The 19763-nt window shown below is 46.0% G+C and overlaps 1 protein-coding gene across 1 annotated transcript in view; it reads right to left on the reverse strand.

Annotated features, from left to right (window-relative positions):
• Nucleotides 1-19763, reverse strand: part of LOC147120025 (cyclic nucleotide-binding domain-containing protein 2-like) — a 114155-nt gene that overhangs the window by 20072 nt on the left and 74320 nt on the right. The window contains exons 11-13 of the mRNA XM_085984192.1: nt 12930-13059; nt 6644-6758; nt 4734-5004 (exon numbers count right to left, since the gene is read on the reverse strand). Of these exons, the coding sequence (XP_085840318.1) occupies nt 4734-5004; nt 6644-6758; nt 12930-13059 (516 nt within the window). The remainder of the gene's footprint in view (nt 1-4733; nt 5005-6643; nt 6759-12929; nt 13060-19763) is intronic.

Below are 19763 nucleotides of genomic sequence, written 5' to 3' on the forward strand. Positions count from 1 at the left end.
TTCCCTTTTGTTTTAGCCCAGGTGAACTCCGGATGTGGGCGGGTACACTTCGGCCCCAGAATGCAGACACATTCAAACCACTCCAAGCCCATCTGAGTCAGCCAATCAGGGTCTTTCTCTTGTGTATTGCAACTTTGGGCGTGAATTTTGCACACAGACCCTTTCAGCGCCAAACAGCAGGAGTTGGCAGGATATAAAGGTAGCTCCTGAGAAGCTATCTCTCTCTTATTTTCCTTGGCCCACAGGTGAGCAGGTTTCTGACTCCTCAGCAAGGCAATCTAGGAAGGAGTTAGGGGGTGGTAATTTAGGGGAAATTGCTAAGATTGTTTAATTAACATTGTAGCCATTAATCCCTCGTTTTTGCCATCTGCCTTCCCCCATTTAAGCAATTTTACTGTAATTACTGTGTTCGTGTGGTATAGTTTAAAATTTGATTATAGTTTCTTTAGTTAATAAAATTTGACTTTCTCACATCCAGATCAGTTGTCCGTTTTTAATACATCATTAATTATAAGTTCCTCCAGTCAGAACTGGAAGGTGGGGTTAGCGATTCGAAACCGTTGTTTGGAAATTGGTTTACAGTGTAGCAGCAAAAGGCTGCCTGACCAGGTGAATTACCGTAAACCAGGTAAAAGATTGGAATTGGTCAGAGTGCAGGCAAAGGCTGCTGACCAGGTAAATTACCGTAAACCACGGAAAAGATGCCCCCCTACATATTACATGAGTTAATGCCGCTGAGAAGTCATAATCACTTTGCACCAACACTGAAGTTAGAACGTAAGTCGAATGTGAAGGCCCAAAGTGGAGTGGGAATTCCCTCCTCTTGAGAGTTTCACTCTGCTTCATTTCGGTGTCAGGGGACTGACTCTGCATTCAGGCAGCCTTTACATTATAACGCCAGGGTTGGTACAAAGTGAAATTGCTCCTCACCGACACCGCAGCTGTAGTGTGAATTCCTCTATGAATGTGTCCGGGGAAAACCAGGGAAAGGGAAGGGGAAGGGGGTGGGGGGAGCTGAGGAGCCGTCTTTTGGATGAGACGTTAAACCGAGGTCCCGTCAGCCCTTTCAGGAGGACGTAAAAGATCCCACGGCACTATTTCGAAGAAGAGCAGGGGCGTTCTCCTGGCCAATATTTATCCCTCAACCAACATCACTAAAACAGATTATCTGGTCATTATCACATTGCTGTTTATGGGACCTTGTTGTGCACAAACTGACTGCCGCGTTTCCTACATTACAACAGTGACTACACATTAGAAAAGTACTTAATTGGCTGACGTCTCCGGGGACAGTACTATTGCGGAAGCACGTGAGAGGCCATAAAACGGACCCCCTTGTGGAAAAGGTACAGCTCCTCCATGCAAACCCTCAGTACGCCTATATCGAATACTCTGACGGGCGAGAGGACTTTCCATAAAAGACCTCGCTCCCTCGGGGAGCGGAGAGAACGATGGGAGACTACACTACAAAGAGACAGGACGCCCAGAGGTATCAATACCCAACTTTAAGCTGGAGGACACTGCAGATAACCTGGAAGACACTGCGGCAGCCCGGACAGTGGAGGAACCAGAATCCACTCCCCTAGAGGCACCCCAACCAGCTTTGCGCCGATCGCTGAGAACTGCAAAACCTCCTGACAGACTCACTTATACCAACTTTTAAGAAACATCACCCCGATGGATTAAATCTATAGAAGGGGTGAATGTAATGAAATCTGTTTGTCTTGATCCTGTATTCATTTTGCACTCATGTATATTACCCTCCCCTACTGTGTATAGTTTCACTTCCTCTTTCCCGACTAACCTGGGAGGTTCCAGGTCTTGGCTCTTGGCTCCGCCCCTGACTTCTCTTACATAAAGATCCCAGGATCTGTATGACTCATTCCTGTGAACCAGTCGGCATGTTGAGATGTTAGCTCTGATCTTAGTGATTAAAAGCCAACTTGTTTAAGTCTATAACTTCTAGTTTTGTGGTTATTGAAGGCCCATCAAAAGCGCCTTGGGACGTCCTGAAGTCATGAAAGGCGCCTTATAAATGCAAGTCTTTCTTTTAAAAAGTTTTTTAACCTTTTAAAGTGCCAGAATGACTTCTCTCATGGGACTAGGCTTCCAGTGCTACTGACGAAATACGCTTATTTGGGGAGGTCGGGGGTAGAACTAGCAGGTTTGTTGCTAAAAAGCTATCATAAAAATTGACCAGACCACACGTATGACATGCACCTGTCAATCTTGACACTTATGAGCCATAATTGGATGAAGAAAACCCAGCCTTTGGAACCGAGCTTCAGCAAATCACTGCTAGAGTTTTTCAATACCCACTTCCAAAATGGACGCTGAGGCTTGGGAGGCCAAGAAAAGGTCATTAAAAAAAGAAAGACTTGCATTTCTATAGTGACTTTCACGACCACCGGACGTCTCAAAGCGCTTTACAGCCAATGAAGTACTTTTGCAGTGGAGTCACTGTTGTAATGTGGGAAACACGGCAGCCAATTTGTGCACAGCAAGGTCCCACAAACAGCAATGAGATAATGACCAGATAATCTCTATTTTGTTATGTTAATTTAGGGATAAATATTGGCCAGGAGACCGGGGATTACTCCCCTGCTCTTCTTCGAAATCGTGCCATGGGATCTTTTACGTCCACCTGAGTGAGCAGACGGGGCCTCGGTTTAACGTCTCATCCGAAAGACAGCAGCTCCGACAGTGCAGCACTCCCTCAGCACTGCACAGGAGGGTCAGCCTAGATTTATGTGCTCAAGTCCCTGGAGTGGACACAACCTTCTGACTCAGAGGCAAGTGTGCTACCAACTGAGCCACAGCTGACAAAGTTAATTTAATTTAAAGTTAATTTAAGAGAAAAGAAAGTAATTTGATTGTTAGAATAGGTTTTGCATTCGTATTAAAAGATGAAATAATAAAAATAGGACAAGGAGAATTAGGAAGAAGAACGAATAAAGGACAGACTCGCATTTATAATGTCATCTCTCTCAGATGAAATGAAAGAATAGCACCTTTCATGACCTCAGGACGTCCCAAAGCGCTTTACAGCCAATGAAGTACTTTTGAAGTTAAGGGGGGAATTTTCCCAGCCCGGGGGAGGCGGGACTGCTCCAAACCTGCCTCCGTGCCATCTTCCCGGGAGGCGGGTCCCCGAGTCGTGCAGGGACCCATCTCCTCAAGGCAGGAAGGGGATTAGAGCCAATTAACTGCCTATTAACAGGTAGTTAACAGGCAGTCTTGAGGCTTTTCCCCATTTTACGCCCGCAAGTGCGGGCTTCCTGACGGCTGCAAACCTCGCCAGGGTGAGCGAGGCAAGCAGTGGGTCTGCGGGGGTGAGAGGGGTCAAAATGTCAGCTGTAGTTGTGAGTGATGGGTGTAAGTGTGGACAGGTAAGTATGAGAGGTGAGAGTAAAGTGTTGGAAAAAGTTTCCTTACCTTTGCTTCTTTCTGCAGGCTTCAACCTTTGAGGATCCGGAGGTGCCTCATCTCAACGGCAGAGATGACAGAATGGCTGCTGCATTCTCAGATGCAGCAGCCATCTGCTTTCTGCTGAGGAGAGAGGTCTTGGTGAGCCTGTGTGCAAGGGCTCACCTTAGAACAGAGATTGTCAGTGTTTGACAGCTTCTCAAAGCTGTCAAACGCTGACAATTCGTCTGTCAAAAATTTTTCGACAGATGAAATGTCAAACGCTGACGTCATCTGTCACCAGCTTTCCCTTAATTGGCTGGTAAGCCTGCAGGGCGGGCTTAACAAGGCCAATCAAGGGAAAATAGCATGGGTTGGTCAGACGTCGCTGGGGGCAGGACTGAAACCCGGAAAGCAGAAGTCTCGCCTCCAGCACGTCTCCATTGTGAAAATCCAGCCCATAGTCACTGTTGTAATGGAGGAAAGAAAAAGGGATGACAAGTAAATTATGATATTTTTTCTTGTTATTTGATTAATTAATTTGTTGTATAGTGTTAATATTACAGTAATTGAGCCACTAAGCTATATTTGAGTATTGCTGAAGGGGTCAATTCTACTTTTGGACCAGGGAGAAGACTGACATGGGTCTTGGGTCAACCACCCATCATACACCCCGTCCAATTTTACTTTCCATGGAAGTCAAGGCAAAGAAACATTGAGCGAAATGTAAAGCGGGCAGCACGCGCCGAACATTACCCATACTGTGTGCCGAAGAGGGTTTTAAAAAAAAATTAAATGGCTAGCCCTGGGAACCTTGGACCTGGTGAGTCTGTACTGGTTAATTCTCTCCCATTTGCAAATACTTATTTTCCTGCACTTTTAAGAATTCTCAGCCTTGTTTTCAAATCCCTCCATGGCTTCGCCCCTCACTATCTCTGTATCCTCCTCCAGCCCTACAACCCTCCAAGATCTCTGCACTCCTCCAATTCTGGAGACTTTTGCGCATTCCTGATTTCCCTCGTCCCACCATTGGCGGCCATGCCTTCAGCAGCCTCGGCCCCGAGCTCTGGAATTTCCTCCCTAAACCTCTCTGCCTCTCTACGTCTCTCTCCTAATTTAGGACATTCATTAAAACCATTTGGTCACCTGTCCTAATATCTCCTTATGTGGCTCGGTGTCAAATTTTGTTTGATAACGCTTCTGTGAAGCGCCTTGGGACATTTTACTATGTTAACAGTGCTATATAAATGCACGTTGCTGTTGCTGCACTTGCAGATGCATCAGATAATACCATGTCAAGACAGCAGAAGATATATAGATAAATGTACCTGAACAGTTTTAGCAGTCTCCACTTTTCAGATCGTATCTTCGCATGAGTTTGTGAATCAGGAGATAGCATCGTAGAAGTAATGGAACTATTTGGACGGTAGATATTCACGTCTTTAATGTTGCTGACTGTATAGCGTTGGGTATTGGACCCGGATACACTCAGTAGACTGTCTTTGGGTTTGGAAGAACTATCTGTCTCTTTGGATTGGTGGTGGATCGAAGATCTTCTATTAGTTAACTGGATCAATCTTTTGTCAACTTGAAAAGTATCTAGCATCAAAAAAGAAATACAACTCGCAACGGTTCCTGCAACTTGAAGGAAAGTCTGTTACACAAATAAGTTGGCCTCAATCATTTAATTAATTTGGCCATTCCCTTTGACAACTTTCGGAGTCATTAGGGGCACCATGTGGGTATGTCCATGTGGCCAGTCAGCCCGACGATGTCATTCATCTGCCCACACGTGCCAGTGCATCCCAAGGCATCACGCCTGCATTCAGTATTGTTGGTGACATCACTTCCGATGATGTCACCTCCCCCCCCAACCACCCCCGCATCCATTCAGGAAGAGTGCTAGGGGGAGTAGTGTCCAGTGAGAGCTCCTGCTTTCTTGCATTGTCAATGCACACCAGTCGACACACCACTGCCAGCAAGTGCAGCCAAACGAATTGGCCATTGCGAGTGCACTGGATAGGATACTGAGTGAAGTTGGGTCTGTCATGCAAGGTATGGACAAAGGCTCATGTGACCACCTTACAGACTCTGAGGAGGCTGTCAATATAAAGGATTTCTCACCCCCACCCCCCCACAGCCAAAAGCTAGAATGCCCTGTGAATTGGAGAGAAAAGCATCGATGAGCAATACATTGCTCCATTCATTTAGGTAGCCTGTACTTGGTGGGCAAGCTCTAAGTTTCTTTATAGGATCATCGGAACAGGGGGAGGCCATTCAGTCCATTGAGTCTGTTCATTTCGATTATGGCTGATCTGTATCTCAACTCCAATAACCCTCCTGGTTCCATATTCCTAATACCCTTACCTAACAAAATTCTACCAATCTCAGTCTTGAAAAATGTAAATTGATCCACGGTGGCATAGTGGTTAGCACTGTTGCCTCACAGCGCCAGGGACCCGGGTTCAAATCTGGTCTCGGGCGACTGTCTGTGTGGAGTTTGCACATTCTCCCCGTGTTTGCGTGGGTTTCCTCCGGGTGCTCCGGTTTCCTCCTACAGTCCAAAGATGTGCGGGTTAGGTTGATTGGCTATGATAAATTGACCCTTAGTGTTAGGGGGGATTAAATACGTGGGGTTATGGGGATCGGGTGGGATATGTGTCGGTGCAGGCTCGATGGGCCGAAATGGCCTCTATCTGCACTGTGGGGTTTCTGTGATTCTGTGATTCTGTGATCCCCAGCCTCAATAGCTTTTTGTGGGGAGAGAGTTCCAGATTTCCACTACCCTTTGTAGTAGCGAGGCGGCTGAAGAAATGCTTCCTGACATCACCCCTGAACGGCCTAGCTCTAATTTTAAGGTTACGCCCCCTTGTTCTGGACTCCCCCACTAGAGTAAATAGTTTCTCTCTCTCTACCCTATCAAATCCTTTAATCATCTTAAACACCTCAATTTGATCACCCCTTAATCTTCTATACTCAAAGAAATACAAGTCTAGTCTATGCAAACTCTCCTCATAATTTAACCCTTTTAATCACAGTCTCTGATGGATTCTAGCCCAGACACCAGGGATGAAAGAAAAATGGTTTATCCCAATGCATTAGCCAGCCTCCGATAACCTCCCACCTTTCTTGGTAGCGATAGTGCAGCTAATTCAGTGATTTCTGCTGCAGACATTTCCATCAACAAGGATCCCTCATTGAACAAGTCTCCATGGAGTTGACTTTCTCTGGTTCTCACCAATTGATTCCATTTTTTTCGAAGTGTTTTTGATAAAAGGCAGCTCTTGAGCAATGAACTTGTGATAGGAATGACACACTGTGAGATCCACCAACCGTAGAACAACAAACCGTCCCTGCAAACAGATGGAAATAATTAGAGAAGAACCGACTCAAGGGTGGTCATTTTAACCCCCAAAATGGGTGGGTTTAGGTCGGGTGGGAAGCAATGTTCTCTCTAGTTTTGTTTGGCGCTGCGGGGTCCCTTTAAGGGGCTGAGCGTGAGTCATTCAAAATACCACACATGCACGGCTTTTATATCGAAAAGCCGGCAAGCCGGTTGCACGGGTTCCCTGGAATGTTGCGCGGCCGCACAGCTTACAGGGAACATTGGTGGGAAGTTAAAATGTTAAAAATCAGAAACAGGAGCCCAAATTGCCTGCTTCTGGAAATCCAGCAGGTAAAGTGAAGCGAGAAGGGCTGGATCAATAAAGTAAGTGCATTTACAGCACTACTTGTGGGCCAGGAGAAGCAGGAGTGTTTCCTCCAGGCCCAACAAGCTTACCATGTGAACAATGTTCCCTTTAATTTTTTTTGGGTGTGCTGCCTCTTTAAGGGGCTGAGCAGCCCATTCAAAATACCACGCATGTGCAATTTTTTCCTGTTTAACAGCTGGTGAGCCGGCTGAGCAGGAGCTGCAGAGCTCTGTGCGGCCATGCAGTCAGGCAGCCGCACAGCTTAAAGGAAACATTGCATGTTAACTCCCCACAATCTGTCCCATCCTCCCGCGATGGCACCACCCCAACCACCATCTGCGCTCCTCCGCGATCGGACCCCCCCGCCCCCGCCCAACAACCACCATCTCCACCCCTCTGCGATCTCTCCCACCCTCCCCACTAGAACACCCGACAGCGATCTCTCCCTATCTGCTCCTCCACTACATGCTGCAGGCTCAGTTGGTAGCACGCTCGCCTCTGAGTCAGAAGGTTGTGAGGATCAAATCCCACTCCAGAGGCTTGAGCACAAAAATCTAGGCTGACACTTCAGTGTAGTACTGAAGGAGTGCTGCACTGTCAGAGGTGCCATCTTTCAGATAAGACGTAAAACCGAGGCCCTGTCTGCTCTTTCAGGTGGACGTAAAAGATCCCATGGCACTATTTCGAAGACGAGCAGGGGAGTTATCCCTGGTGTTCTGGCCAATATTCATCCCTCAACCAACATCACTAAAAAAACAGATTATCTGGTCATTGGTTGTAAACTTCCAAAATTCCCTAGATTCTGGAAAGGTCCCAGCGGATTGGAAAACCGCAAATGTAACGCCCCTATTCAAGAAAGGAGACAGAAAGCAGGAAACTATAGGCCAGTTAGTCTAACATCTGTCACTGGGAAAATGCTGGAATCCATTATTAAGGGAGTGATAGCAGGACATTTAGAAAATCATAATATAATCAAGCAGAGTCAACATGGTTTTATGAAAGGGAAATCAGGTTTGACAAATTTATTAGAGTTCTTTGAAGATGTAACGAGCAGGGTGGATCAAGGGGAACCAGTAGATGTGGCGTATTTGGATTTCCAAAAGGCATTCGATAAGGTGCCACATAAAAGGTTACTGCACAAGATAAGAGCTCACAGTGTTAGGGGTAATATATCAGCATGGATAGAGGATTGGCTAACTGACAGAAAACAGAGAGTCGGGATAAATGGGTCATTTTCAAGTTGGCAAACTGTAACTAGTGGGGTGCCGCAGGGATCAGTGCTGGGGCCGCAACTATTTACAATCTATATTAATGACTTGGATGAAGGGACTGAGAGTAATGTAGCCAAATTTGCTGATGATACAAAGATAGGTGGGAAAGCAAGTTGTGAGGAGAACACGGAGTCTACAAAGGGATATAGATAGGTTACGTGAGTAGGCAAACATTTTGCAGATGGAGTATAATATGGGAAAATGCGAGGTTATCCACTTTGGTAGGAAGAATAGAAAAGCAAAATATTATTTAAATGGAGAGAGATTACAGAATGCTGCGGTACAGAAGGATCTGGGTGTCCTTGTACATGAAACACAAAAAGTTAGCATGCAGGTACAGCAAGTAATTAGGAAGGCAAATGGAATGTTGGCCTTTATTGCAAAGGGAATGGAGTATAAAAGTAGGGAAGTCCTGTTACAACTGTACAGGGCACTGGTGAGACCACTCCTGGAGTACTGCGTACAGTTTTGGTCTCCTTATTTAAGGAGGGATATACTTGCATTGGAGGCAGTTCAGAGAAGGTTCACTAGGTTGATTCCTGAAATGAAAGGGTTGTCTTATGAGGAAAGGTTGAGCAGGTTGGGCCTATACTCACTGGAGTTTAGAAGAATGAGAGGGGATCTTATTGAAACATATAAGATACTGAGGGGACTTGACAGGGTAGATGCAGAGAGGATGTTTCCCCTCATGGGTGAATCTAGAACGAGGGGGCATAGTTTCAGAATAAGGGGTTGCCTATTTAAGACGGAGATGAGGAGGAATTTCTTCTCTCAGAGGATCGTGAATCTTTGGAATTCTCTACCCCAGAGAGCTGTGGAGGCGGAGTCACTGAACATATTCAAGGCGGAGATAGACAGATATTTGAGCTACAGGGGTTATGGGGAACAGGCAGGAAAGTGGAGTTGAGGCCAAGATCAGATCAGCCATGATCTTATTGAATGGCGGAGCGGGCTCGAGGGGCCAAGTGGCCTACTCCTGCTCCTGCATCTTATGTTCTTCTGTTATCACATTGCTGTCTGTGGGAGCTTGCTGTGCGCAAATTGGCTGCCGCGTTTTCTATATTACAACAGTGACTACACTTCAAAATGTACTTCATTGGCTGTAAAGCGCTTTGGGACACCTGGTGGTTGTGAAAGGCGCTATAGGAAATGCAAGTCCTGCCCGACAGGCAGGCAACCTGTCAATCAGGCTGGCTGTCAGGCAGGAATCCTGGAATAAAGATTTAAAAGACATCCTGCAATTAAAAACCGCAGGACGTTGGTGAAACCCATACTTCTGGGTTTCCTGTCCATAACTCCAACACCCCCCCAACACCCACCCCCAGCCCCCGCTCCACCACGCAACGCACACCCATAAATATTGGGGCCAAGGTGTCAGCCGTGGCTCAGTGGGTAGCATTCTCGCCTCTGAGTCAGAAGATTGTGGGTTCAAGCCCATCTCCAGAGACCTGAGCGGAAACGCGGCAGCCAATTTCCAAGGTCCCACAGTCAGCAATGTGATAATGAACATCTAATCTCTTTTTAGTGATTTATTGAGGGATAAATATTGACCAGGACACCGGGGAGAACTCCCTTTGCTCTTCTTTGAAATAGTGCCGCGGGATCTTTTGCATCCATGTGAAAGGGTGAACGGGGCCTCGGTTTAACATCTCAGCCAAAAGACGGCACCTCCAACAGTGCAGCACCTACAATGGGAGTGTCAGCCTAGATCTTTGTGCTCAAGTCTGTAGAGTGGGACTTGAACCCACAACCTTCTGACTCAGAGGTGAGAGTGCTACCCACTGAGACACGGCTGACAGTTAGTTAGAGAACCGTAGAAACAGCACAGCAAAGATTCCATTCTCTGCTACATCACGTAGTTTAATGATCGGCAGATCCCAGCTGGCATCTTAACATTCTCTGACCGATGAACATAGCACTGCTTGGCAGTAGCCCATTGAGACTTAATTAAAGCATGGCTCAGCGGCTTAAACAAGAGGTAAGGAGCCTGAGAAAGTGGAAAGCAAGATGTTTACAACTTCACTCGAATCACTCGTGGCACTGATCAAGGACAAAACATCCCTGTTAAACATTGGCCAGAATTTTGCCGGCGTTCAGAGTGCGGATTTGGAGGCAGGTCCGCTGTCAAAATTGAAATGATTGACAGCAGGTTGGGAACCCACCGCAAACCTGCCTCCATGTAAGTTTCTAGAGTGTCGGGTCCACGATTTCAGAACAGACCTGACACCAAGCGGTGGGGGAGGCATTTAAGATACTTAACTTCTTGTTACGTGCTTGTTTACTACTATTTTAGCAGCCTTTTTCTATTTTACCACATTTTTAACAGGGTTCACGTCATTCGGAGATCACGCCAAGTAAGTAGGTCGGGTTCTCTATGTCTCCCCATTGCTGTGAATAGGTGAGAGCAGCAAAAGTGGTATGAAAGCTTCCATTTCACAGCTGGTCACTTTCCAATGTCAGAAGCTTGAGCCTTCAGGACTTGGAAGAAACTTTTGAGCTGTATGCAGTTTGGAAGTGTTTGGAGTAAGCATCCCTACAATGTCCAAGCCATTCCTTTCGCACTCACCACCAATGAGGTGGGGGGGATGTTATGCCTCACCATTCACTGCAACTCACTAAACCACTTCCAGAGGTGCACACAAATCTGTCCAAGAATGCAAAATGTTCAAATTAAAGATTTCAACGTTTGACAGCACCTTACCAGAAACTTCACATGGCCATTGGATAAAATACCCAAGTGTCTACCCTTGTGTGTTGCTAGTTGGTATGCTTGCAGTAGGATGAGGGTGAGTGTGAGGGGTGGCTAGTGAGATGGGGAGGTGATAATGTAGATAGAGAGGGATGGGTGGAGGTGCAAGGTAAGTTGGTGTGAGTAAGGATGTGCAGGAGTATGGTAGGGAAAGCAGAGTGATGGGATGTGATGAGAGACACAGCAGGATGAGGTTGGGTGTGGCTTGGCAGTAACGTTTCGTGATCTACTGAGATCATTGAAAGGTTTGCGCCACTGCAGCCTGGTCCTCCTGACTACATCCCTGCTTCTCCTGACTACATCCCTGCTTCTCCTGACGACATCCCTGCTCCTCCTGACTACATCCCTGCTTCTCCTGACTACATCCCTGCTTCTCCTGACGACATCCCTGCTTCTCCTGACGACATCCCTGCTCCTCCTGACTACATCCCTGCTTCTCCTGACTACATCCCTGCTTCTCCTGACGACATCCCTGCTTGTGCTCTTCTGTGCAATGTGCAACCAGGCTGCATTGGTCTCCTGGGGAGGTGTCTTCCGCCCATTGGAAGGGAAGAGAACCTCCCTGCATGTTGTGACTCCCTCCATAAGCATATGAAGGGAGTCATGGGAGAGCCTGGGTGCAGCTGTGCACCTTTGTGCAGTGCTTGTCAGTGTTTGCAGCACCTCAATGCTGTAGAACGCTGACAGCACAACTGTCAAAATGAATGCGGCCATGGTCCCTTTAAGGAAACCAGCTGATGATGCATCATCAAGTGACACCATCAGACCCGCTTCCTGTTAATTGGCTGGCAACCCCGCAGAGCGGGCTTAACAAGCCCTATTAATGGAAAATCCTTTTTACAGAGCGGCTGCAGCCGGGAACGGGACCGGAACCTGCCAACCACCTCTCCTGCCGCGATCCCGCCTCCGCTGGCGAAATTGCGGCCATTGTCTCCAACTAGGTTTAGAATCAAACCATTAATCGGTTCAAAACTGGAATGCACTGCCTGAGAGAGTGGTGGAAGCAGATTCAATAGTAACTTTCAAATGGGAATTAGATAAATACTTCAAAAGAAGTACAAAAAATGTGCAGGGCTATGGGGAAAGAGCAGGGCAGTGGGACTAATTGGTTAGCTCTTTCAAAGAGCTGACACAGGCACGATGGGCTGAATGGCCTCCTTCTGTACTGTATGATTCTATGAAACCAGTGTTGAATGATACTTAATCAAAGACAAAGTGAAAGTTAACAGTAGGGAGCTACACTGATATGTTTCTGTTCAACAGGAAAGAAAGAGCTCAATGGGAAGGGAAGTAGTTTATTAACTGAGCATTGATAGTTCCTGATTTTCTTTCCTTATATGGAGTTGTTACATTTTGTTGTAACTATACAACGTAGAGACATGCTGTGGGTCGCATAGTAGGGGGAAGACAAATGTATAAAAAGTGGCAATTTGTAAGGAGGATTTGGCTTCGGAATGGTTCATTCAATCTAAGTACTGAGCTCAGAATTTTAATGCGTATGAGCCCCCAACCATGGTTGTAAGTACGATCTTTTAAGTGTATGCTTAAGTGTTATTGCCTATACTGTAGGTTTAATAAAGCTACGAGCGCTTGACCTCAACGTTTCAAGAAACTGATTGATTTTTGAGAAATAGATAGAACATCTAATTATGAATAAAAATCTATCCTCCAACATCCCCACCACTGTTCCAAGTACATTCTGGGAGCTCATCAGAGACCAGGGGCTAAACTTGGGACTCTTCTCAATCTGTACAGCTCAGCACCATGCCATGCCTTGAAGCAGGAGAGGTCGGCTGGGATTTAGGAATTCACCTTGATCACGAAAATGAGGTGGTCCATATTATTGGGAATAACCTGGCCGTACAGGAACTCTTCTGTTGTTGAGTGGTCGGAAAGGACCTCAATGGAACTGTCAGGTAATGACTCCAGAAGATTTAGTGACCTGGAAGAATAAATGAAGATTGCGTGTAAAATAAAAACAGACCTGCCTAGGAATTCGGGAGCAGCCCACACATAAAATTTGACTCAGCAATTTGCATACATAGAATCATAGGGCTAGAAATTGCATAGCGCCCTGTTTGGGGCAATAACTTTCGCAGGAGCGCAAAAGTATCACGGGGCGCTACACAATTGATTCCGACGGAACTTCCGGTTTAGCACTCCAAGAGGGAAGTGGAGTGCTAAATCAAGCGAGGGAGCGAGCGTCAGTAATTTTCGCCGCGCCCAGTCGGTAAACCCTTAGCGCCCCGTTATCGCTCCCCTCCCCTGGAGGCGCTAACGGGAGGCACAAAGGAGGTCAATTTCTCCCCCATAGAATGGTTACAGCACAGGAGGTCGTCATTTGGCCCGTCGAGCCCGTGCCAGCTCTCTGCAAGAGCACTTCAGCTAGTCCCACTCCCCCGCCCTTTCCCCGTAGCCCTGCAAATTTCTTTCCTTCAGGTACTTATCTAATTCCCTTTTGAAAGCCACGATTGAATCTGCATCTACCACCCTTTCAGGCAGTGCATTCCAGATCATAACCACTCGCTGCATAAAAAGGTTTCTCCTCATGTCGCCTTTGGTTCTTCTGCCTATCACCTTAAATCTGTGTCCTCTGGTTCTTGACCCTTCCACCAATGGGACAAATATGTCGAGGAACCAACTAGGGATCAGGCCATCTTAGACTGGGTATTATGCAATGAGAAAGGATTAATTAGCAATCTTGTTGTGCGAGGCCCCTTGGGTCGGAGCGATCATAATATGATAGAATTCTTCATTAAGATGGAGTGAAGTAGTTGACTCAGAGACTAAGGTCCTGAATTTAAATAAAGGGAACTATGATGGTATGAGACGCGAGTTGGGTAGGATTGATTGGGTAATGTCACTCAAAGGGTTGACGGTGGATAGGCAATGGCAAACATTCAAAGATCGCATGGATGAACTGCAGAATTTGTTTATCCCAGTCTGGCATAAAAATAAATCAAAAAAGGTGACTCAACCGTGGCTAACAAGGGAAATTAGGGATAGCATAAGATCCAAAGAGAGGACATATAAATTGGCCAAAAACAGCAGCAAACCTGAGGATTGGGAGCAGTTTAGGATTCAGCAAAGGAGGACCAAGGGATTAATTAAGAGGGGGAAAATAGATTATGAAAGTAAGCTGGCAGGGAACATAAAAACTGACTGTAAAAGCTTTTATAGATATGTGAAGAGAAAAAGATTGGTGAAGTCAAACGTAGGTCCCTTGCAGTCAGAATCAGGGGAGTTTATAATGGGGAACAAAGAAATGGCAGACCAACTAAATACATATTTTGGTTCTGTCTTCACAAAGGAGGACACAAATAACCTCCCAGAGATGCCGGGGAACATAGGGTCTGATGAAAGGGTGGAACTGAAAGAAATCAGTATTTGTAGGGAAATGGTGTTAGGAAAATTGATGGGACTGAAGGCCGATAAATCCCCTGATAATCTACATCCTAGGGTACTTAAGGAAGTGGCCCTGGAGATAGTAGATGCATTGCTGGTCATCTTCCAGAACTCGACAGACTCTGGAACAGTACCCATGGATTGGAGGGTAGCTAATGTTACCCCACTATTCAAAAAAGGTGGTAGAGAAAAAGCAGGGAATTATAGAGCGGTAAGCCTGACATCGGTAGTGGGGAAAATGCTAGAGTCCATTATAAAAGATGTAATAGCAGAGCACTTGGAAAGCAGTGACAGGATCGGACAAAGTCAACATGGATTTACAAAAGGTAAATTGTGCTTGACTAATCTACTGGAATTTTTTGAGGATGTAACTGGTAAAATAGATAAGGGAGAACCAGTGGATGTGGTGTATTTGGACTTTCAGAAGGCTTTCGATCAGGTCCCGCATAAGAGATTAGCGTGCAAAATTAAGGCACATGGGATTGGGGGCAAAGTATTGACTTGGATAGAGAACTGGTTGGCGGACAGAAAGCAAAGAGTTGGAATAAACGGGTCATTTTCCGAGTGGCAGGCAGTGACTAGTGGGGTACCGCAGGGATCGGTCCTAGGACCCCAGCTGTTCACGATATATATTAATGATCTGGACGAGGGAATTGGATGTAATATCTCCAAATTTGCAGACGACACAAAGCTGGGTGGGAAGGTGTGCTGTGAGGAGGATGTCGTGAAACTCCAGTACGATTTGGACAGGTTGGGTGATTGGGCAGAAACATGGCAAATGCACTATAATGTGGATAAATGTGAGGTTATCCACTTTGGTGGCAAAAACAGGAAGGCAGATTATTATTTGAATGGCAATAGATTGGGAGAAGGGGAAGTGCAAAGAGACTTGGGCGTCCTTGTGCACCAGTCGCTGAAGGTAAGCATGCAGGTGCAGCAGGCGGTGAAGAAGGCAAATGGTATGTTGGCCTTCGTAGCGAGAGGGTTCGAGTACAGGAACAAGGATGTCTTGCTGCAGTTGTACAGGGCCTTGGTGAGACCGCACCTTGAGTATTGTGTGCAGTTTTGGTCGCCTTATCTGAGGAAGGATGTTCTTGCCATGGAAGGAGTGCAGCGAAGATTCACCAGGCTGATACCTGGGATGGCAGGAATGACGTATGAGGAGAGATTGGGTCGATTGGGCTTATACTCATAGAAACATAGAAACATAGAAGCATAGAAGATAGGAGCAGGAGTAGGCCATTTGGCCCCTCGAGCCTGCTCCGCCATTCAATGCGATCATGGCTGATCATCCAAATTCAGTACCCTGTCCCTGCCTTCTCTCCATATTTCGCCTTCAGAAATATATCCAACTCCTTCTTGAATATATTTAATGAATTGGCCTCAACTGCCTTCTGTGGTAGAGAATTCCAACTGGAGTTTAGAAGAATGTGAGGGGGTCTCATCGAAACCTATAAAATTCTGTCAGGCCTGGACAGACTAGATGCAGGAAAGATGTTCCCGATGGCCAGGGAGTCCAGAACTAGGGGTTATAATCTAAGGATAAGGGGTAAGCCATTTAGGACTGAGATGAGGAGGAATTTCTTCACCCAGAATGGTGAACCTGTGGAATTCTCTGCCACAGAGGGCGGTGGAGGCCAGTTCATTAAATATATTCAAGAAGGAATTGGATATATTTCTTAAGGCTAAAGGGATCAAGGGATATGGGGAGAAGGCAGGGACAGGGTACTGAATTTGGATGATCAGCCATGATCTCATTGAATGGCGGAGCAGGCTCGAGGGGCCGAATGGCCTACTCCTGCTCCTATCTTCTATGTTTCTCTCTATCTACTCTGTCTAGAACCCCTCATGATTTTGAACACCTCTATCAAATCTCTTCTCAACCTTCTCTGCTCTAAGGAGAACAACTCCAGCTTCTCCAGTCTATCCACGTAATTGAAGTCCCTCATCCCTGGAACCATTCTTGTAAATCTTTTCTGCACCCTCACGAAAGCCTTCACATCCTTCCTAAAGTGCGGTGCCCAGAACCGGGCACGAAACTCCAGTTGAGGCCGGACTAGTATTTTATAAAGGTTCATCATAACTTCCTTGCTTTTGTACTCTATGCCTCTATTTATGAAGCCCATATGCTTTTTTAACCGCTTTCTCAACCTGGCCTGCCACCTTCAAAAATTTGTGCACACATACCCCCAGGTCTCTCTGTTTATGCACCCCCCTTTAGATTTGTACCCTTTAGTTCATATTGCCTCTCCTCGTACTTCCTACCAAAATGTATCACTTCACACTTTTCTGTTTAAAATTTATCTGCCATGTGTCCGCCTATTCCATCAGCCTGTCTATGTCCTCTTGAAGTCTGTCACTATCCTCCTCACTGTTCCCTATACTTCCAAGTTTTGTGTCATCTGCAACTTCTGAAATTGTGCCCTGTACACCCAAGTCCAAGTCATTAATGTATATCAAGAAAAGCAGTGGTCCTAGTACCAACCCCTGGGGAACACCACTGTACACCATCCTCCAGTCCGAAAAACAACCGTTCACCACTACTCTCTGTTTCCTGTCACTTAGCCAATTTTGTAACCATGCTGCCACTGTCCCTTTTATTCCACGGGCTTCAACTTTGCTGGCAAGCCTATTATGTGGCACTTTATCAAAAGCCTTATGGAAGTCCATGTACACCACGTCAACCCCATTGCCCTCATCAATCCTCTCTGTTACCTCATCAAAAAACACAATCAAGTTGCCTTTAACAAATCTGTGCTGGCTTTCCTTAATTAATCCACACTTGTCTAAGTGACTGTTAATTTTGTCCCGGATTATCATTTCTAAAAGCTTCCTCACTACCGTGGTTAAACTGACTGGCCTGTAGTTGCTGGGTTCACCCTTATTTTGAACAAGGGTGTAACATTTGCAATTCTCCAGTCCACTGGCACCATCCCCATATCTAAGGAGGATTGGAAGATTATGGCCAGTACCTCCGTGATTTCTACCTTTACTTCCCTTAGCATCCTAGGATGCATCCCATCCATTCCTGGTGGCTTATCTGGTTTAAGTACAGCCAGCATTTCTAGTACTTCCTCTTTATCAATTTTTATCCCATCCAGTATCTCAACTACCTCCTCTTTCACTATGACTTTGGCAGCATCTTCTTCCCTGGTAAAGGCAGAAGCAAAGTACTCATTTAGTACCTCAGCCATGCCCTCTGCCTCCATGTGTAGGTCTCCTTTTTGGCCCATCCCTCCTCTTGCTACCCGTTTACTATTTATATGCCTTTAGGAGACTTTTGGATTCCCTTTTATTTTAGCTGCCAATCTATTCTCATAATCTCTTTGTCCCTCTTTCACTTCCACTCTGAACTTTCTATATTCAGCCTGGTTCTCACTTATATTCTCAACCTGACATCTGTCATATGCCCCCTTTTTCTGCTTCATCTTACTCTCTATCTCTTTTGTCATCAAGGGAGCTCTGACTTTGGTTGCCCTACCTTTTCCCCTCATGGGAATATACCTCGACTGTACCCGAACCAGCTCCTCTTTAAAGGCAGCCCATTGTTCGATTACAGTTTTGCCTGCCAATCTGTGATTCCAATTTACCCGGGCCAGATCCATTCTCAACCCACTGAAATTGGCCTTCCTCCAATTAAGTATTTTTACTCTAGATTGCTCCCTGTTCTTTTCCATGGCTATTCTAAATCTTATGATACTGTGATCACTGTTCCCTAAATATTTCCCGACTGACACTTGCTCTACTTGACCCACCTCATTCCCCAGAACCAGATCCAGCAATGCCTCCTTCCTCGTTGTGCCAGAAACATACTGATCAAGAAAGTTCTTCTGAACACACTTTAGAAATTCTTCCCCCTCTCTGCCCTTTACACTATTACTATCCCAGTCTATATTAGGATAGCTAAAGTCCCCATTATCACTACTCTATAGTACTTGAACCTCTCTGTAATTTCCCTGCAAATTTGCTCCTTTATATCCTTCCCACTACTTGGTGGCCTATAGAATACACCTAGTAGTGTAATGGCACCTCTATTGATTCTTAACTCTAACCAAATAGGTTCTGTCCTTGACTCCTTCAGGACATCCTCTCTCTCCAGAAAGAAACAAAAGAAAGACTTGTATTTATATAGCGCCTTTCATGACCACCGGACATCCCAAAGCGCTTTACAGCCAATGAAGTACTTTTGAAGTGTCGTCACTGTTGTAATGTGGGAAACGCGGCAACCAATTTGCGCACAGCAAACTCCCACAAACAATGTGATAATGACCAGATAATCTGTTTTAGTGATGTTGATTGAGGGATAAATATTGACCAGGAAGAACTCTCCTGCTCTCCTTCGAAATAGTGCCATGGGATCGTTTACATCCACCTGAGAGAGCAGACAGGGCCTCGGTTTAACGTCTCATCCGAAAGTCGGCACCTCCGACAGTGCAGCACTCCCTCAGTACTGCACTGGAGTGTCAGCTTAGATTTTTGTGCTCAAGTCTCTGGAATGGGACTTGAACCCACAACCTTCTGACTCAGAGGCGAGGGCGCTACCAACTAAACCACGGCTGACACGCACTGCAATATTCTCCTTAATCAATACTGCCACCCCAGCTCCTTTCTTTCCTTCCCTATCTTTCCTGAACACCTTATATCCAGGAATATTTAGTACCCAATCCTGCCCTTTTTTGAGCCAGGTTTCCGTTATCACCACAACATCATATTCCCATGTGGCTATTTGCGCCTGCTGCTCACCAACCTTATTTACCACACTTTGTGTGTTTATGCACATGCACTGTAAACCTGTCTTAGACCTTCTTGTATTCTCTTTTAGTCTGACCACACCTAATACCTTACTATTTCGTACTCTAGTGCTATCTGTCTCTCCCAATCCTTTGTGCACCTTGTTTCTCCTTTCTAATGTTACATCCTGGTGCCCAACCCCCTGCCAAATTAGATTAAACCCTCCCCAACAGCACGAGCAAACCACCCCCCCCCCCCCCACGGCATATTGGTCCTAGCTCTGTTGAGGTGCAACCTGTCTGTCCCACCTCCCCCAGAACCAGTCCCAATGCCCCAGGAATCTGAAGCCATTACTCCTGCATCATCTCTCCAGCCACGCATTCATCTGCTCTATCCTCCTATTTATATATTCACTAGCTCGTGGCACTAGGAGTAATCCGGAGATTACTACCTTTGAGGTCCTGTTTTTTAATTTCTTTCCTAGCTCCCTGAAATCTGCCTGCAGGATCT

Source organism: Somniosus microcephalus, chromosome 4 (assembly GCF_052327205.1).
Source record: "Somniosus microcephalus isolate GS21.2 chromosome 4, FLI_Smic_1.0, whole genome shotgun sequence".
Lineage (NCBI taxonomy): Eukaryota > Metazoa > Chordata > Chondrichthyes > Squaliformes > Somniosidae > Somniosus > Somniosus microcephalus.